The 20862-nt window shown below is 50.0% G+C and overlaps 1 protein-coding gene across 4 annotated transcripts in view; it reads left to right on the top strand.

Annotated features, from left to right (window-relative positions):
* Positions 1-20862, top strand: part of LOC119945907 (cell migration inducing hyaluronidase 1) — a 111580-nt gene that overhangs the window by 60132 nt on the left and 30586 nt on the right. For all 4 annotated transcript variants that reach the window (XM_038767184.1, XM_038767182.1, XM_038767180.1 and 1 more), the window contains 6 exons: positions 599-720; positions 4515-4647; positions 6293-6484; positions 15096-15271; positions 17006-17215; positions 20636-20841. In XM_038767184.1, coding sequence (XP_038623112.1) covers positions 599-720; positions 4515-4647; positions 6293-6484; positions 15096-15271; positions 17006-17215; positions 20636-20841 — 1039 coding nt within the window. The remainder of the gene's footprint in view (positions 1-598; positions 721-4514; positions 4648-6292; positions 6485-15095; positions 15272-17005; positions 17216-20635; positions 20842-20862) is intronic.

Raw genomic sequence — 20862 nt, 5'->3', positions numbered from 1 at the left:
CGACTTACTCTAGATCCCGCAGTGGACAAGGGATGGAGCCAGGATTAGAACCCAGATCCTACCGACTCCCAGGCTCATGCTGTATCCACTAGAGAAACAGCGTGGCTCAGTGGGAAGAGCACGGGCTTGGGAGTCAGAGGTCGTGGGTTCAAATCCCGGCTCTGCCACTTGTCAGCTGTGTGACTTTGGGCCATCTGTGCCTCAGTTACCTCATCTGTAAAATGGGGATTAAGACTGTGAGCCCCCTGTGGGACAAGCTGATCACCTTATATCCTCCCCAGTGTTTAGAACAGTGCTTTGTACATAGTAAGCGCTTAACAAATGCCATCATCATTAGTATGAGGCATCATTCCTTCTCTCATTTGGGAGGTTAGAATGCTCTTACCCACCATGTCCAACGCCGGGGATCCTCGTAGCACCCTGGTTTCGTCTATTTGCTAGACGGAGATGCAGAAGGGCTCTGAAAGAGGCTGGCAGACTCAAACAGCGATGCAGACCCCAGCACCAGTGTAGCTGTTAATGCATGCCCATGCTCCTGAGGGCATCCAAGGATCAGTCTCTCACCACCCACTTAATATCCTTTGTTCTTTCTCCCTAGACGTGGAATGGACCGAGTGGTTTGGTGAGCGCCAAGGCACCAAATCCAAGGACGGGGAGAAGATTTCAGACCTCCTGGCCGCTCACCCGGGGAAAATCTGCCCACGGCCCATCGATATCCAGGTTTGCCAAACTGACTTTATTTAGTGATTGATATGAATATGTCACCCCTGTAAGCTTGTTGTCGGTGGGGAATGTGTTCATTGTTCTATTGTATTCTCCCAAGCACTTAATACAGTGCTTTGCTCGAAGTATGATTTAATTCATTCATTCATTCAATCGTATTTATTGAGTGCTTACTATGTGCTGTACTAAGCGCTTGGGAAGTACAAGTTGGCAACATTGAATGAAGTAAGCACTCAGTAAATGCAATTGTGTGTGGGTGTGGGTGTTGGGCGGTGGGGAGGTCCCTCTGTCCTCCCAAGGTTGTTCCTCGGAACCAGAGTAACCACGCCACCCATGAAAGGTGGAGGGGAGGGTTCCTATGATCTCGTCACTCCGCCACTTGTCTGCTGTGTGACCTTGGGCAAGTCACTTCACTTCTCTGGGCCTCAAGTGACCTCATCTGTAAAATGGGGATTGAGACTGTGAGCCCCACGCAGGGCAGGGACTGGTTTGCCTGTATCCACCCCAGTGCTAATACCATAATTATTATTTTTATTATTAATTATTATGAGAGGAGGAGCTGTCTAGAAGATCAACCGATCGATATTGTATTTGGGGAAGCCCTATTGGTAGGTAGAGAATGGGTCAGTTATTCAAATGGATGTTCAATAAATACCATTATTATCACTAAATGTTTGAGACAGTACAAAAAGAGTTAGTGGATCCAGTCCCTGCCATCATGGAGCTTCCAGTCTGGTAGGGAGACCAACAGGGAAATTATTTACAGGTCAGAGGGAAAGGGAGATAGGAGAAATGACATAGGCTATGTAGGATTGGTGCAGTAGTTCCTATTCATTCAGTCATATTTATTGAGTGCTTACTGTGTGCAGAGCACTGTACTAAGCACTTGGGAAGTACACGTTGGCAACATATAGAGACAGTCCCTACCCAAAAGCGGGCTCACAGTCTAGAAGACTGTTCCTAGGCATTTGTGGATTTGTTCTATTCACTGTCTCACCTATTTGCAGCTGGCTGAACCTATAATTGTGATGAATTAGGAACCCTTAGGAACCCTCCCCTCCACCTTTCGTCGGTGGCGTGGTTACCCTGGTTCCGAGGAACAACCTTGGGAGGACAGAGGGACCTCCCCCCGGCCCAATACACACACCCACACACAATTGCATTTATTGAGTGCTTACTTCATTCAATGTTGCCAACTTGTATTTACCAAGCGCTTGGGAAGTACACGTTGGCAACATATAGAGACGGTCCCTACCCAACAGCGGGCTCACAGTCTAGAAGACTGTTCCTAGGCATTTGTGGATTTGTTCTATTCACTGTCTCACCTATTTGCAGCTGCCTGAACCTATAATTGTGATGACAATAATGATGGTATTTGTTAAGTGTGTAAGTAAGGAACTGTACTAAGCACTGGGGTGGATACAAGCATTTCCACACAGTCCCCATCCCCATTTTACAGAAGGCATGATGGAGGCACAGAGAAATGAAGTGACCTGCCCAAGATCACACAGCAGACAAGTTGCGGAGCCCAGATTAGAACCCATGACCTTCTGACTCCCTAGGAGGGGCCCAGGGAAGCCTAGAGAAGACCTGTGGAGACCAAGGGGAAGCTGATGATGAGGCCAGGGGAGGCCCAGGGAAAGTCCAGAGGAGAGCCCAGGGGATGGATTAGTGGAAAGAGCAGGGGCTTGGGAGTCAGAGGTCATGGGTTCTAATCCCAGCTCTGCCACTAGTCTGATATGTGACCTTGGGCAAGTCACTTAACTTCTCTGGGCCTCCATTACCTCATCTAGAAAATGGGGATTAAGACTGTGCACCCCATGTGGGACAACCCGATTACCTTGTATCTACCCCAGCGTTTAAAACAGTGCTTGGCACATAGTAAGCACTTAACAAATACCATCATTATTTTCATGGTCTCAGCTTCCACTCATTAGCCGGGGATTTCCTCTAGCCTGTCCTCTGATAATACCAAGACAGAGTTCTGAGGAAAGTTGTGAGGTCATGTATGTCCAAGGCGGCAGTGTGTGGGGAGAGATTTAACCTAGGGAGGTTAGAAATTCATCGAGAAAGGCCTCTTGGAGGATGCGTGATTTCAGAAGGGCTTGGAACATGGGGAGAGCTGAGGACTTCCAGATGCCAAGGGGAGTTCCAAGTATTGAGGAAGATGAGGGTTAGGGGTCAGGGACAGGAGAGATGAGAATGAAACCTAGGGAGCAAGCCAATTTAAGAGATCATCACAGGGTCACTGGAGAGGGGCAGGAAAGGACAAAGAGCAGGAGGCAAAGGAAAACCCCTAGATATCTCTCCAGCTCAGTCCAGTAAGAGCAATTACTGATTTCACCTTCATCTCCCACTGCACAGACAGGATTCTTCCCAGATAAATTATCTCAGGAAAGCCAGAAGAATCCTGCCCAGAGTGGGGATACCTAGAGAAGCAGCATGGCTTAGTGGAAAGAGCCCCCGCTTGGGAGTCAGAAGTTTTTATCCCAGCTCCGTCACTTGTCAGCTGTGTGACTTTGGGCAAGTCCCTTCAATTCTCTGTGCCTCAGTTACCTCATCTGTAAAATGGGAATTAAGACTGTGAGCCCCATGTGGGACAACCTGATTACCTTGTATCTACCCCAACGCTTAGAACAGTGCTTGGCACATAGTAAGTGCTTAACAAATGCCATTATTATTATTATTATTATTAGATTTCATTGTTCTTTCCCCGGATTTGGGTGGCCCCAAAGAAGCTGCTCTCTCCATGGTTGATATGTTTACTGTTATATTGTACTCTCCCAAGCACTGAGTACAGTGCTTTGCACACAGTAAGCACTTAATAAATATGACTGAATGAATGGTTGCTCCCAGAAACCAGAGGGCGAAAGCCCCCGACCCTCAGCAATAATCAATTAGTCGATTGGTAGTATTTGTTGAGTGCTCACAATGTGCAGAGCACTGTACTAAGCATTTGGGAGAGTACAATCCAACAGAATTAGAAGACACACTCCCTGTCCATAATGAGGTTACAGTCTGAGGGGGAGGCAGACATTAACGTGGATAAATGAGCAATTTATAATATATGAAATAAAGACATGGACGTAAGTGCTGTGAGGTTGGGGGTCTAAAGATCACAGATACAAGGGCGCAGATGACACAGAAGGGAAAGCGAGCTGGTGAAAAGAGCGCTTAAGAACCAGGTCAGGAACCCTTGGGTCCAGAGACTACTTGATGCTGTATAGAGTTAAATATTGTAGTGTATTTATTCAATTGTATTTATTAAGCCCTTTCTGTGTGCAAAGCACCACACTAAGCACTAAGGAGAGCACAATATAACAACAAACAGTAACATTCCTGCTCACAACGAGCTCACAGTCCAAGTACGATGGAGAACTGGTATTGAATCCCCATTTCACAGATGAGGAAACAGGCATGGAGCAGTTAAGTGACTTGTAAAAATATTAATTGGATTGTGCTTGGCTAGGCCTGGGGCTAAGCAGGGTAAGAATCTTCAACCACTCCTTTCTACTTCCCCTTGCCCTTGGATTTGTACCCTTTATTCACCCCACCCTCAGCCCCACAACAATTATTATGTCCATATCCATAATTTATTTATTTCTGTTAATGTCTGTCTCCTCCTCTAGACTGTAGGCTCGTTCTGGGCAGTGAATGTGTCGTTTATTGTTATATTGTACTCTCCCAAGGGCTTAGTACAGTGCTCTGCCCACAGTAAGTGTTGAATAACTGCTATGGATTGATTGATTGTTGACTCGCTTATCCTTGGATTGTCTTCTGGTTCATACCAGGCCATGACAGCAGACGGAGTGAAGTTAATCACAGAAGTGACCTACAAGAGTGGACAGGACTATCGGTTCGTGTGTCACCAGAAAGGCCAGCCCTGTCAAGACTACCGTGTGCGCTTCCTGTGTGGCAGGCCTGGTAAGCCACTGGTCCTGGGATACCTGTCTACCTGGGCTGCCCAAATACTATCCCAACGCTGGGCTGGCAGGAGTGGTGGTGAGGGCATCTTCAGACTCCCCCAGGGTCTGTTGGAGAGGGAATGGATCGGGACAGGAACGCAGGTGATTGGATGGATTACCTCCCCTTCCACAGGGGGTTTTGTTGGTCAGAGAAGGCCTGGGGGAGTCTCAGGGGAGACCCATGGGGGGAATTGCAGGGTGGGACAGGGGAGACCCAGGGGAAGCCCAGAGGGGAGCCCAGGGGAGACCCAGGGGAAGCCTAGGAGGGGCCCAGGGGAGCCCAGGAAAGCCTAGAGAAGACCTGTGGAGACCAAGGGGAAGCCCATGATGAGGCCAGGGGAGATGAAGGGGAAGCCCAGAGGGAGCCCAGGTGAGGCCCAAGGTGAGGCCAGAGGAGACTTAGGGGAGGTCTGGGGGAGGACCAAAGGGAAATTTCAGGGCTACCCAGAGGAAACCCAAGAGAGGCTCAGGGGAGGCCTGGGGGGCAGCCCAGGTGAGACCTGATGAGGCCAGAGGAGGCCTAGGGGAGGCCCAGAGGGGACCCCAGGGTAGACCCAGGGGAAGCCCGGGGGGGAGCCCAGGTGAGACATGGGGAGGCCCAGGGTTAGACCAAGGGAGACCTGAGGAGCCCAGGTGAGACATGGGGAGGCCCAGGGTTAGACCAAGGGAGACCTGAGGAGCCCAGGAAGGACTTGGGGAGCTCCAGAGTGAGGTCAGGGGAGGTCTAGGGAAGGCCCAAGGGAAGCCCAGAGGGGAACCCGGGGGAGACCCAGGGGGAGCCCAGGGGGAGCCCAGGTGAGACCTGGGGAGTCCTAGGGGAGGTCCAGGGGAGAACCAGAGGGGAACTTTGGAGAGACCCAGGGGAAAGCCAGGAGGGGCCCAGGTGAGACCTGGGGAGTCCCAGGGAAGGCCCAGGGATGAGGCCAGGGGAGGCCTAGGGGAGGCCCAGAGGAGACCCCAGGAGAGACCCAGGGGAAGGCCCAGAGGGAGCCCAGGTGAGTACTCTTAGGGAAAGTCCAAGGTGAGGCCAGAGGTCGTCTAGGGGAGGTTCAGGGGAGGACCAGAGAGGAACTTAGGGGATACCCATGGGAGTACCAGGGAATGCCTAGAGTGAGGCCAAGGAGGCCCAGGGGAGGCCCAAGGGACACCTAGATGGGGCCCAGGGAGACCCAGGAGAGGCCTAGCACAGCATGGCAGAAGTAGCTACATTTTCTCTGGGTTATTTTAGGCAGCAGCGTGTCCAGCGCTGGGCATCACCATAGATGCTGATGGTGGGGTGTTAGCTGAGACCGCTGGCATTCTTGAAGGCGGTCATTAAGCCGAGGCTCCTTTGGGGAGAGGCTTATTGCGGCTCTAAATAACAGCAAAGAGCAACTGCGTTTTTCTAAGTTAGGCAGCTAAGTGGGTGTAGAGGCCTCGTGAAAGCCGCAGCTGACCCCAGCTGGGAGGTCAGAAGAAAAATTCCTCCCTGCCTCCTTTTCCAGACCACGTTGTGTGGAGATTGGATGGGAACCCCAAAACTTAGACGGGGAGGGGTTGGAAAGGGAGGAGAGCAGTCCCCAGAGGAAGAACCTGGGTCTTGAGTCCCTCTGGTTCTCGACTAGTGAGGCCCAAGCTGACCGTCATCGTGGACACCAACGTGAACAGCACAGTCCTGCACCTGCAGGAGGATGTCCGCTCCTGGAAGGTCGGGGACACCATCGTGGTGGCCAGCACTGATTACTCCATGTACCAGGCCGAGGAATTCCGGGTTCTCCCCTGCAAAACCTGTGCCCCCAACCAGGTCCGCGTGGCAGGTGAGTGGCAAAGTCCCTGTGGCTGGTGAGTGGCAGGTTAGTAGGATGACAACGTGGTTGGTGAGTGACAGGACCCTGTGACTAGTGAGTGGCCGTTCCACATGATAAGTGAGTGCAGGTCTGCCTGGCTGGTGAGTGGCATGTGAGTGGCAGGAGAAACTAAGAAACAGCCCCTGCTGGACCAGAAAGAGGAAATACTGTTTAAGCACCCTGAGAAGGGCCAGACTGGCCAGTGGGTCTGCCCGTTGGTCCCCACGTGGTCCCGGATGCAGTGGGATAACCAAGCGGGAAGGCCGGACTTAGCCCTCAAGGAGCTGGCTGCTCAGGGAACCCCAAACGAAGGCCTAGAGAACAAAGCATTCCCGCCAAGAAGCTGTGTGGCCTAATGGATAGAACACAGGCCTGGAAGTCCGAAGGACCTGGGTTCTCATCCCAGCTCTGACATTTGCCTGCTGCCTGACCTTGGGAAAGTCACTTCACTTCTCTGGGCCTCAGTTTCCTTATCTGTAAAATGGGGATTAAGACCGTGAGCCCTGTGTAGGACAGGGACTGTGTCCAACCTGATTAACTGGTGTCTACCCCAGTGCTTAGTGTAGTGCCTGGAACATAGTAAGTGCTTAACCAATAATAATAATAATGGCATTTATTAAGCGCTTACTATGTGCAAAGCACTGTTCTAAGTGCTGGGGAAGTTACAAGGCGATCAGGTTGTCCCACGTGGGTCTCAGTCTTAATCCCCATTTTATAGATGAGGTAACTGAGGCCCAGAGAAGTTAAGCGACTTGCCCAAAGTCACCCAGCTGACAATTGGTGGAGCCGGGATTTGAACCCGTGACCTCTGACTCCAAAGCCCGGGCTCTTTCCACTGAGCCACGCTGTTTCTCTATCAAATAGCATCAAAAAATAAGTCAGGGAGTCAATGGTCCCCTCCAGCCCCTGCTTCCTCTGCCGTCCCTCGTCAGCAGAAGCCGTGGCATACCTTCGACAGAGTGGGGGAGCGGGAGGGATGGTAAATGTGGCTGTTTCTGGCTCCTTGCCCAGCCCCGGCCCATTCCCTGACTTGGCTGTGCTTAGTGCCAAGCCGTATCTTGGGGGCCAGCAGACGGGTGGGTGGCTGAGTAATCCAGTCACTGGCTGGAGCCCCAGGTTCGCCCCCACAGCCCCCGGATGGCCGGATGTGGGGCAAGAGTGGAAGCAGGGCCACCCCCTGCTTGCTCTTGGGACAGGTAGAAGAAGAAATGGTTTCTTCCTCCACGTGTCTGCTGTGGGACCTTGGGCAAATCACTTCACTTCTCTGGGCCCCAGTGACCTCATCTGTAAAATGGGGATTAAGACTGTGAGCCCCACGTGGGACAGGGACTGAATCTAACTGTGTATCTACCCCAGTGCTTAGTACAGAACCTGACACTTAACAAATACCACAATTATTATTATTCTCTGCGCCTCAGTTCCTTCATCAGCAGAATGCCTGTTGCCCCTCCTACTTAGACTGTGAGCCCCATGTGGGACCTGATTATTAGGAGAAGCAGCGTGGCTCAGTGGAAAGAGCCCGGGCTTTGGAGTCAGAGGTCATGGGTTCAAATCCCGGCTCTGCCACTTGGCAGCTGTGTGACTTTGGGCAAGTCACTTCACTTCTCTGGGCCTCAGTTATCTCATCTGTAAAATGGGGATTAAGACTGTGAGCCCCATGTGGGACAACCTGATCACCTTGTAACCTCCCCAGTGCTTAGAACAGTGCTTTGCACATAGTAAGTGCTTAATAAATACCATTATTATTATTATTATTATTATTATTATTATTATTATATCCACCCCAGTGCTTAGTACAGTGCTTGGCACATAGTAAACACTTAACAAATGCTATTGCTACTACTACCATTATTATTATTGTTATTATTATTATTCTAAGGTGTATTGGAGAGAGCCTTGGACTGGGACTCATTAGGTCAAGGGTTATAATCCCAGCTCTCCACTTGTCTGCTGTGTGTCCTTGGGCAAGTCACTTCACTTTTCTGGGGCCTCAGTTACCTCATCTGTAAAATGGGGATTGAGACTGTGAGCCCCACGTGGGACAGGGACTGTGTCCAACCTGATTTGCTTATATCCACTGCAGCTCTTAGTTTGGTTCCTGGCACTTAGTAAGTGCTCAACAAATAACACAGTTCGATTGGCGAAAGGAGCCTGGGACTAGGATAGGGTCTGCAAATCTACCGGTCTTGCCCTGTGGCTACCTGAGCCATGGCTGGAGAGGCCCCCTGACCACCTCATTCCTTCAAGAGAACTGAAGAGTTTGAGAGGCAAAGAGATGGTGCCTCTGGGGACTTCTCAGTCTGAATATTTCCCAAAACTTTGAGCATTGAGCCTGTTACCCTCATGGGGCATCAGTTTGAGAACACACTGTCAACAGTGTTCTCTCTCTCTCTCGCCATCTCTCTCCATGTATATATTTTTTTCAGTGGCATTTGTTGAGTGCTTACTATGTCCCAGGCACTGCACTAAGCCTTGGTATAGATACAAGCTAATCAGGTTGGTCACAGCCCCTGTCCCATTTGAGACTCAGTCTTAGTCCCCATTTTATAGATTGTTAACTGAGGCACAGAGAAGTGAAGTGACTTGTGGCGGAGTCGGGATTAGAACCCAGGTCTTTTTGACTCCCAGGCCTGTGCTCTATTCATTAGGCCATGCTGCTTCTCAGTATCTGTCTGCCTCTCTCTTTCCATGTCATTTTCTTCTCTCTCCCTGATCCTTCCTCTTCCTCTCTCCAACTCTTTCTCTCTAACACCTCATTCTATCTCTCTCTGTCCCCTTCTCTTTCTGTTTCTCTATCCAACCCTCTTTCTGTCTCTCTCTATTCCCTCTTTCTATCTCTCTGCATCCTCTTTTTTCCCGTCATTCCCTTTTTGTAGCCCTCTCTGTTCCTTCCTCTTTTTATCTCTCAATCCTACCTATTTTCTGACTCTCTAACCCCCCACTTTCTCTGTCCCCCTTCCCCTTCTGTCTCTGACTCTCTCTCTCTCTGTCTTTTTGCCTTTTCATTGCTCTCTCCATCCCTGTCAGCCCCCTCACTCCAGCTTTTTTTTTTTAAAACGACTCTGATAGTTCTAGGGGAGCCCTGGACATGTCATTTTTTGACAATATTTCCTTAGCATATCCCCATCCCTCAGCTCCCCATAGAACGCTGACTTTCTGAGTCAGTGTTAACTACTTATCGCCCCATGGAGGAGACAACAAATTCCCCCATTTTGCCATGACTGTAGGAAGAACTTTTTAGTCATCTGTTGTTTTTCTGTCTAAAAGGCTTCTTCCATTCAGCCAAGAAAAATGTTATTCTGCGTTTGAAGGCCTCACAGTCTTATGATTTTCGGCAGCGTCGGCAGCCCTGGCTGGCTTTGTCTGGGAGAACGTGTCCCTTCATTCATTCGATCGTACTTACTGAGTGCTTACTGTATGCAAAGCACTATATTCAGTGTTTGGAAAAGGACATTATTACAATAAACAAACATTCCCTACCCACAGCAAGCTCAAAGTCTAGAGGGGGAGAAAGACATACTTAAGTCTTCTAGACTGTGAGCCCACTGTTCTGTAGCAACCGTCTCTATATGCTGCCAACTTGTACTTCCCAAGAGCTTAGTACAGTACTCTGCACACAGTAAGCACTCAATAAATACGTTTGAATGAATGAATAAGTAAATTACAGTAAATACTGTAATAAATGAATAAGTAAATTATATGTACATAAATACTGTGAGACTGGGAAGGGGGGTGAATAAAGGGAACAAGTCAGGGTGATGCAGAAGAGAGTGAGAGAAGAGGAAAGGAGGGCTTAGTCAGGGAAGGCCTCTTGGAGGAGATGGGCCTTCTGTGAGGCTTTGAAGGCAGGAAGAGTCATTGTCTTTCAGCTTTGAGGAGGGAGGATATACCAGGCCAAAGGCAGGACGTGGGCCAGGGGTTGGCGGTGAGATAGACGAGATTGAATTACAGTGAGAATTTTGGCATTAGAGGAGCGAAGTGTGCAGGCTGGGTTGTCATAGGAAAGTAGCAAGCTAAGGTAGAAGGAAGGAAGGTGAATGATTGCTTTTAAAGCCAATGGTGAGGAGTTTGTGTCTGATATGCAGGTGGATGGGCAGCCATTGGCAGTTCTTGAGGAGTGGGGAAACAAGGACTGAACATTTTTTGTAAAAAAATGATAATAATAGTAGTAATAATGGTACTTAAGTCCTCTTATGTGCCAAGCACTGTTCTAAACACTGGAGGTGATGCAAATTAATGAGGTTGGACGTGGTCCCTGTCCCACATGGGGCTCACACTCTTAATCCCCATTTTCCAGTTGAGGTAGCGGAGACCCAGAAAAGTAAAGTGACTTGCCCAAGGTTACACAGCAGACAAGTAGCAGAGTCAGGATTAGAACCCAGGTCCTTCTGATTTTTAGGCCTGTGCTCTATACATTAAGCCATACTGCTTCTCTAAGCAGAGCAAAAAGCCAGCAGAGCGAAATGATTGTTCTGGCAGCTTCGCAGCTGTTCGAAAAATCTCTTCAAGCTTCCCAGGAAGGATGCTAGATGTGTTTAAGTAGCCAGAAGCAGTGGTGGCCTAGTGGATAGAGCCCAAGCCTGGGATTCAGAAGGACTTGGGTTCTAATCCTGGCTCCACTTGTCCGCTGTAGGACCTTGGGCAAGTCACTTCACTTCTCTGGGCCTCAGTTTCCCCAACTATATAATAGGGATTCATATCCTGTTCTTCTTCCTTCTTAGACCATGAAAGCCATGTGGGACACGAACTGTGCCCGACCCGACTGGTGTGCATCTATCCCCATGCTTAGAACGGAGCTTGACACATAGCAAGCGCTTAATAAATACCATTAAAAAAATTACAGTTGAGGCAACTGAGGCCCAGAAAAGTGAAGTCACTTGCCCGGGGTCACACAGCACCAGATGGTTGAGCTATTAGAATCCAGGTCTCCTAATTCCCAGGCTGTGCTCTTTCCACTAGACCACAGTGTTTCATTCATTCAATAGTTTATTCAATCGTATATGTTGAGCGCTTACTGTGTGCAGAGCACTATACTAAGCAGTTGGAAGAGTAAAATACAATAGTAAACAGATACGTTCCCTGCCCACAGTGAGCTTCTTACTACAGCTCTGCCCCAATTTCATCTCCTGGGGTGATCGTCAATTAGCTCTCTCCCAGCCTTAAATCTCCAGCTCCGTATCCCTTCGGCTACAGCAGTTTCCCTGGTCTCCCTGCCCACCAAACTCAATTCCCAGCAATCACTCAGCCAATGAGGATCCTCTAGACCAGAGTCAGCGCACACGGGGCCGGGAGAAATCTCTCCGGATTACAGGTCTGCGCAGGTTGCAGAGGACAGACGGGTTGCATCAGGCGGAACAAGTGGACTTTCCGAGAAAGTCATGGAACTTCCGGGGGCGGGAGTGTGGCCAGGAAAGTAACCCTCCTGTTTGGGGTTCACCACCCAAGGAAAACAAGGTTGCGGTCATCATGTTGGCCCGCGGGGAGGACGGTGAGATCAAAGGGTAACAGATGGCCGAAAGTGAACTCGAGACGTTTCCCAAGGGATCCAACATTTCCTGTCCTCCTGCATCTGTGTAGGAGAACTTGGTGGTCTCTGTGGGAAAGGGTGAACCTTTTTTTCCTCTTAAGGGTCCTTGAAGACCTCGGCAGGGTCTTCCAGAACAGGGTGGGGGGTTTCGAACACCCTAGAGAACGAGGATTCAAGAAAGTCTCTGGAAGAGTGGATTGAGGATGTGGCAACAACTTAGTAAGGTAGTTGGGTTGAGTGCCGACCCTGCTGGCTGACCCCAAGCCCCCAGCCGCTGCCCCTCCTTCTCTGCTTCCCTGGAGCATTGAAATTCCAAGGAAATTGGTCAGTTTGGGGCCAGGCCAAGGTCTGGAAGTGGGGAGGTGTGGGAAGAAAGAGAAGGGAAGAGGGAGCAGGAAATGAAGGAGTTCGTCAGCCCCGACTGGCACTCCCAGAGGAGAGATCTGGGGGAGAGAGATTTTCTCTGCCACTGGCCTTAAGGTTTTCGAGGAACCCAACAGTGATCCTAATGATGGAAACAAAGACAAGCTTTCTTCAGGAAATCCACTAAACCTCCCAACCCCACCAGGAGAAGTAGCAGGGCCTAGTTCATTCATTCAATCATGTTTATTGAGCACTTCCTGTGTGCAAAGCATGGTACTAAGTACTTGGGGGAGAGGGAGAGGCCAGGCCTGGCCATCAGAGGACCTGGGTTCTAATCCTGCCTCTGTCACTTGTCTGCTGTGTGACCTTAGGCAAGTCATTTCACATTTCTGGGTCTCAGTTACCTCATCTGTAAAATGGTGATTATGACTGTTAGCCCCTTGTGGGATAGGGTCTGTGTCCATCCTGATTACCATGTATCCACGTCAGCACTTAATACAGTGATTGGCACATAGTAAGTGCTTAACAAATACCATTAAAAAAATCATAATAATGGACAATGAAGATGAGCTTTCTTCAGGAAATCCACCAAGCCTCCCATCCCCTAATGACATAATGGATAGAGCCCAGGCCTTAGTACTGGCTCTGCCATTTGTCTGCTGTGTGACCTTGGGCAAGTCACTTCACTTCTCTGTACCCCAGTTATCTCATCTGTCAAACAAGGATAAAGACTGTGAGCTCCATATGGGACATGGAATCCCCATTGAGAGTTGAGGTAACTGAGGCTGAGAGAAGTGAAGTGTCTTGCCCAGGATCACACAGCAGACAAGGTGGGGTGCCAATATAAGAACCCATGACCTTCTGACACCCAGGCCTGTGCTCTTTCTACTGTGTCATGATGCCTCTAGACCTAGGTTGGTGGGGATGAGGGCATCTCCCCTATTTCCTCAGGTGAGGGTAGAGGACTATGTTTGGGCCACCCATTTTATCCTTGCTTGGGGGGCAGTGTGGATTGGGCAGTCTGATCGCATTTTAGGGGATCAGAAGTCACTCAGCCTCCAGCCTACTGAGGAATCTTCCCATTGATTACGGCTCATCCTCGGCCACTCAAAGTCGTCATGAGCCTCACTCCCAGTCAGCCTCCCGGGCATTCACTAGCCCTAGATGGGCATAGAGATGATCCATAGAGATGAATTGTGGGCCAGAAATGTCTGTTTATTGTTATATTGTATTCTCCCAAGTGCTTAGTACAGTGCTCTGCATACGGTAAGTGCTCAATTAACAGTATTGAATTATGAATGAATGAATGAATGACCACGACTGGGTTTGGACCCTGAGGCCTGGCAGTGACTAGGACCTGGAGAGGAAATGGCCTCAATAATAATAATAATGGTATTTGTTAAACACTTACTATGTGCAAAGCACTGTTCTAAGCACTGGGGAGGTTACAAGGTGATCAGGTTGTCCCCTGAGGGGCTCACAATTTTAATCCCCATTTTACAGATGAGAGAACTGAGGCCCAGAGAAGTGAAGTGACTTGCCCAAAGTCACACAGCTGATGGTTGGCAGAGCCCGGGATTTGAACCCATGACCTCTGGCTCCAGAGCCCGTGCTCTTGCCACTGAGCCATGCTGCTTCTCCTGCCCCTTCTCAAGCCCCTTGCCCCCCACCAGCCCTGGGCCTTGAGGTTGGGTCCGGCCCAGCCTCATTCATTTTAGTCATATTTATTGAATGCTTTTTGTGTGCAAAGCACTGTACTAAGCATTTCCTGTTCTGGTTCTGAGTGACCCTTTCCCAGGACTCTTCACTACCTGGATTATGTGGTTGTCTCCGGCTCCAAGGAAATGCTCGTTGCTTGGTTATTAATAACAATAATAATAATAACGGTATTTAAGTGCTTACTATGTGCCAAGCACTTTTCTAAGCACTGGGGTAGATACAAGTTATTCATGTTGGACACAGTCCCTGTCCCACGAGGGGCTCACAGTCATAATCTAGACTGTGAGCCCACTGTTGGGTAGGGACCGTTTCTATATGTTGCCAACCTGTACTTCCCAAGTGCTTAGTACAGTGCTCTGCACACAGTAAGTGCTCAATAAATATGATTGATTGATTGACTGATTGATAATCTGTTACTATTATTACTCTATTTTACTTGTACATATTTATTCTATTTTTATTCTATTTATTTTATTTTGTTAATATGTTTTGTTTTGTTTTCTGTCTCCCCCTCCTAGACTGTGAGCCCACTGTTGGGTAGGGACCATCTCTATATGTTGCCAACTTGGACTTCCCAAGCGCTTAGTACAGTGCTCTGCACACAGTAAGCACTCAATAAATACGATTGAATGAATGAATAATCCTCATTTTCCAGATGAGGGAACTGAGGCACACAGAAGTTAAGTGACTTGCCCAAAGTCACTCAGCAGACAAGTGGCGGAGCTGGGATTAGAACCCATGTCCTTCTGACCCCCAGGCTCATGCTCCACTACTAAGCCACGCTGTTTCCCCTAACTTGAGCCCCATACCCTGCTGGAGTCCTTGCTCCAGGGACTGCACCCCAGTTCCCTTCACCCTCCAATGAGGCCCTGGAGAGGTAGTGGGCTCTGACATCCAGCCTGTAGAGCCCCAGACCATAGGCCCAGGCTGGGGAGGAGGAGGAGGAGACTGGAAATGGATGTTCCTCCACAGGGAAGCCAACCTACCTGCACACGGGCGAAGAGCTGGACGGAGTGGACATGCGAGCAGAGGTGGGGCTCCTCACCCGCAACCTGGTGGTGTTGGGAGAGACCGAGCCATCCTGCTACCCCTACAGCAAGCATCTCTGCAACTTCTTCAACTTCGACACCTTTGGGGGCCACACAAAGGTGCGCTGGGCCCGGACTGTGGAAGGGAGGGGTGGACCTGCTTCTGGTCAGCTGTCGGGGGGGGCTAATTTGGCTCCTAATTCCTCACTGGAAAATCCCTCTTCCTACGGGAGCTCGGGGACAAAGAGAAAGGGCAAGGAGAGGGAGGTGGCTGGGGAAGGGAAGGAGGCCTGGGAGAGGCAGGAGGCTGGGGAGAGAAGGGAGGCCAGGAGAGGGAAGGAGGCCAGGGAGAAGGTGGAGGCTGAGGAGAGGAGGGAGGCCAGAGAGAGTGAGGGAGCGGGGTCTAATAGAGCACAGACCTGGGAGGGAGGAGGACCTAGGTTCCAATCCCATCTCCACCACTTATCTGCTGTGTGACCTTGGGCAAGTCACTTCACTTCTGGGGGCCTTATCTCCCTCATCTATAAAATGAAGATTAAGACTGTGAGTCCCATGCAGAGCATGGACTGGGTCTAACCTGATTACCTTGTATCTATCCCCCCGCAGCACTTAGTATGGTGCCTGGTGCATAGAACATGCTTAACTAGTACCAAAAAAAAAAAAAGGAGGAAGAAGACCAGGGAGAGGGAGGAAAGCTAGGAGAAGTTGCTGGGGGAAGGGATAATCTAAGGTCAGTCAGTCAATCATATTTATTGGGCGCTTACTGTGTACAGACCACTGTACTAAGAACTTGGGAGAGTACAATATAACAATAAACAGACACATTCTTTGCCCACAGTAGGTTCACGGTCTAGAAGGTCAGAAGCTGCCCTTTTATCTGGACAAGGAAAGAGCCTCTTGGAGCCAGGTACCACCTAGATGGACCTGGATAATAATAATGATGGCATTTAAGTGCTTAGTATGTGCAAAGCGCTGTCCTAAGCACTGGGGGGATGCAAGGTGATCAGGGTGTCCCACGTGGGGCTCACAGTCTTAATCCTCATTTTACAGTTGAGGTAACAGGCTCAGAGAAGTTAAGTGACTTGCCCAAAGTCACACAGCTGACAAGTGGCGGAGCCGAGATTAGAACCCATGACCTCTGACTCCCAAGCCCATGCTTTTTCCACTGAGCCATGCTGCTTAAGCACTTAAGGCACGCATGGGCAATGCCTCTACCCACTTCAAAGCCTCAGGAAAAGTGGGGGCCATTGGAGCATGACTGAAAGCCCATGCCCCCCACCCCAGAGGAAGCCATTTGAGGGGGCCAGGGTGATGAGGGCAGGGGGATACAGTTCCCACCCCCAACATTGGCTGTGGGTCATAGAGGCAGGTTTGGGGAGTTGGATGGGTTCCTGCTTTTCCAATTCCCTTCTCTCCTCCACCACCCCCTACCTGCCCCCCTCCTGCCCCCTTGATTTTTCCCCCCTACCCCCAGCCATGCCCTCCTGCTGACCCCTGCTCAGCATCCAGTGCTTAGTTCAGGGCCTGGCACATAGCGCTTAACTGCACTTCATTTCTGCAGCTTGTTGGAAGAAGAGGGTCAGGGATGGAACCCGGGTTGCAGCCATATTGGCCAGGCTTCAGTGGTGTGAGGGGGAGTGGGGAGGCCGTGGAGTTCAGGGGAGTTGTGTTGGGTGCAGGAAAATCCCTGGGTCCAGTTGGCGAGGCAGGGTCTGTAGGGAAGAACCCACTAGGCAGGATCCGCGGGGAAAGGTCTGCTTAGCGGGGGCACATTCCCTGGGCAGGATTCACTAGTCAGGGTCTGCCGGACAGGGCCTTTTGGGCAAGGTCCTCTAACTTTTCTCTCCTCTCCAGTTTGCACTTGGGTTCAAGGCCATCCACCTGGAAGGTGTGGAATTTAAGCACATGGGCCAACAGGTCATGGGTCAGTATCCAATTCACTTCCACCTGGCCGGGGACCTAGACCAGAAGGGAGGCTACGACCCCCCAACCTACTTGAGAGACCTCTCCATCCACCATACGTTCTCCCGCTGCGTCACCGTGCACGGCTCCAACGGCTTGCTGGTAAGGCCTCCACCCTTCCTGAAGGGTTGGTGCGGGTTATCTTGCCTTGGATCTAACCCAGAGTTTAGAACGGTGCTTTACTATTTATTTTATTTTGTTAATATGTTTTGTTTTGTTGTCTGTCTCCCCCTTCTAGCCTGTGAGCCTGTTGTTGGGTAGGGACCGTCTCTATATGTTGCCAACTTGTGCTTGCCAAGTGCTTAGTACAGTGCTCTGCACACAGTAAGCGCTCAATAAATATTGAATGAATGAATGCTTGACACATAGTAAGTGCTTAACAAATACCATCCAAAAAAGAAGAGGATAATGTCAAGGTTATGGGCTTGGGAGACAAGGAGGATGATGGTGTTGTCTACAGCGATGAGGAAGACAAGAAGATGAGGAGTTCTGTTTTGGAGGTGCCAGATAGAAATGTCCTGAAGTGTATTCAAAACTGCAGAGAAGGAGAGAGGTCAGGGCTGGAGCGGTAGATTTGGGAATCATCCATGTAGAGATGGTAATTGAAGCCATGAGTGCGAATGAGTTCTCCAAGGGAGTGGGTATAGATGGAGAATAGAAGGGGACCCAGCACTGAGCCTTGAGGAATTCCTACAGCAAGGGGGTGGAAGGCAGCGGAGGAGCTAGAGAAAAAGACAGAGAATGAGTGGCCGGGGAGAGAGGAGAAGAACCAGGAGAGAACAGCATCAGTGAAGCCGAGGTTGGATGATTTTTTCTGGAGAAAGGGATGGTCGACAGTGTCGAAGCCATCTGAGGGGTCGAGGAGTATTAAGATGGAGCAGCCTCTAAGCTGCCGGATTTGGTAAGAAGAAGGTCGTTAGCTGACCTTAGTGTGGTTTCTGCGGAATGAAGGATGAGAGAGCCATTGTGGCCTAGTGGGTAGAGCACAGACCTGAGTCAGAAAGTCACGAATTCTAATCCCGGCCACACCACTTACCTGCTGTGTGATCTTGGGCAGTCGCTTCTCTGTGCCTCAGTTCCCTCATTAGCAAAGTAAGGATTGAGACTGTGAGCCCCATGTGGGACAGGAATGGCATCCAACCCGATTTACCTGGATTCCCCCCAGCGCTTAGTACAGTGCCCAACACATACTAAGCACTTAACAAATACCACACATTATTATTATTAAGTGTGGAAAATTGAGGTCAGAGGCGCAGGAGGAGGGGGTGGATTGTGAAGTAACTGAGGCCCAGAGGAGTGAAGTGACTTGCCCAAGGCCACACTGCAGACAAATGGTAGAGCCAGGATTAGAACCCAGGTCCTTCTGATTTCCAGGCCCATGGTCTAACCATTAGGCCATGTTGCTTCTATGCCTGGCAGTAGTGGTAGTGGACACCAGAGGCCAATGGTGTCAACACAGTTGTCCACTACTGCAGACCTGGCATTTCCAGGCTGGTAAGGGGGTTTCCAGCTTGCTTGGATGCCCCGTTCCTACCCAGATCAGAATTCCTCAGCCCAGTCCGTCCCCTTCAGCTAGACCGTGAGGTCAGGGAGATTGGCTGGACCTCCACTGTCATCATTGAAGATGAGGAGTATGATAATAATAATAATAATAATAATTGTGATATTTAAGTGATTACCTTGTTCCAGGCACTGTACTAAGCGCTGGGGTGGATACAAGCAAATTGGGTTGGACACAGTCCCTGTCCCACGTGGGGCTCACAATCTCAATCCCCATTTTACAGGTAAGGTAACTGAGACCAAGAGAAGTAAAGTGACTTGCCCAAGGTCACACAGAAGACAAGGGGTGGAGAAGGGATTAGAACCTAGGTCCTTCTGATTCCCAGGCCCGTGCTCTATCCACTACGCCGTGCTAATAATAATCATAATAATTGCGGTATTTGTTAAGAGCTTACTATGTGCAGAGGTCATGGGTTCAAATTCCGGTTCCGGCAATTGTCAGCTGTGTGACTTTCTCTGTGCCTCGGTTACTTCATCTGTAAAATGGGGATTAAGACTGTGAGCCCCCCGTGGGACAACCTGATCACCTTGTAACCTCCCCAGCGCTTAGAACAGTGCTTTGCACGTAGTAAGCGCTTAATAAATACCATCATTATTATTATTATTTTATTATGTGCCAAGTACTATACTGAGCACTGGGGTAGATACAGGATCATCAGGCCCCACGTGGGGTTATGTAAAAGGGAGAACAGGTATTGTGTTCCCATTTAAGCACTTAGTACAGTGCTCTGCACACAGTAAGTGCTCAATAAATATGATTGAAAGAATGAATTTTGCTGATGAAGGAACTGAGACCAAGAGAAGTAAAGTGACGTGCCCAAGGTCACACAATAGACAAGTGGCAGAGCTGGGATTTGTTAAGTGTTTACTACGCACCAAGCACTGTACTAAGCACTGGGGTAGATACAAGTTCTTCAGGTCTCACATGGGGCTCACAGTCTAAGTAGGAGGGAGTGCAAATATTACATACACATGATGCAGGTGAGGAAACTGAGGCCCCGAGAAGAGAAGTGACTTGCCCAAGGTCCTAGAGCAGACAAGTGGCAGAGCTGGGATTAGAACTCACGTCCTCTACCTCCCGGGAAAAACAGCATGGCTTAGAGGAAAGAGCACGGGCCTGGGAGCAGGAGAACCTGTATTCTAATCCCGGCTCCCTCACTTGTCCGCTGCATGACCTTGGGCAAGTCACTTCACTTCTCTGTGCCACAGTTCCCCTCATTTGTAAAATGGGAATTAAGACTGTGAGCCCCATGTGGGACAGGGACTACGTCCAACCCATTCATCTTGTATTTATCAAGTATCTGGCACATAGTAAGCACTTAACAAATGCCACAATTATTATTGTTACTATTTCCACTTGGCTATGCTGCTTGCAAACTCTCCTCTTCTTCTCTGGGGTGAAACTAGGAGCCCAGGCTGGACCTCCCAGTACAGTGCTCTGCACCCAGTAAGCGCTCAGTAAATACGATTGAATGAATGTATGACCTGAGCATGGACAGGCAGCTCTGGGTGCTGAATAGTGGACAGAGCCCAGGCCTGGGAATCTGAAGGCCCTGGTTCTAATTCTGGCTTCACCCCTTGTCTGCTGTGTGACCCTGGGCAAGCCACTTCACTTCTCTGTGCCTCAGTTCCTTCCCCTGCAAAATGGGGATTGAGACAGCGAGCCCCCCGCGCAACGGGGACTGCATCCAACCCGATTTGCTTGTATCCACCCCAGCGCTTAGAACAGTGCCTGGCACACAGTAAGCGCTTAACAAATGCCACAGTGATTATTATTATTTCCACTAGGCCACACTGCTCTCCCTTCTCTTATTCTTTCTCTGATGCAATGCCACACGCACAGGATAGACCTGGGCACGGATGGTCAGCGCTGGGCACTGAATCAGCTGGTTGAATGGTGGAGGGTCTCGTTGTCCCCTGAGGGGCCCGGGATGAAGTGCTTTCTTCTCTGTGCACCCGCAGGTCAAGGATGTGGTGGGCTACGACTCCCTGGGCCACTGCTTCTTCACGGAAGATGGTCCCGAGGAACGGAACACATTTGAGCACTGCCTGGGGCTCCTGGTGAAGCCGAGCACCTTACTCCCCTCGGACCGGGACAGCAGAATGTGCAAAACCATCACCGAGGACTCGTTCCCAGGCTACGTGCCCAAGCCCAGGCAGGAATGCAAGTAAGGCCCTCTCCCAAAATG

The sequence above is a fragment of the Tachyglossus aculeatus genome, chromosome 26 (genome assembly GCF_015852505.1).
Source record: "Tachyglossus aculeatus isolate mTacAcu1 chromosome 26, mTacAcu1.pri, whole genome shotgun sequence".
Taxonomy (NCBI): Eukaryota; Metazoa; Chordata; class Mammalia; order Monotremata; family Tachyglossidae; genus Tachyglossus; species Tachyglossus aculeatus.
The sequence above is the reverse complement of the archived record's forward strand: the minus strand, read 5'-3'. Positions and strand labels throughout refer to the sequence as shown.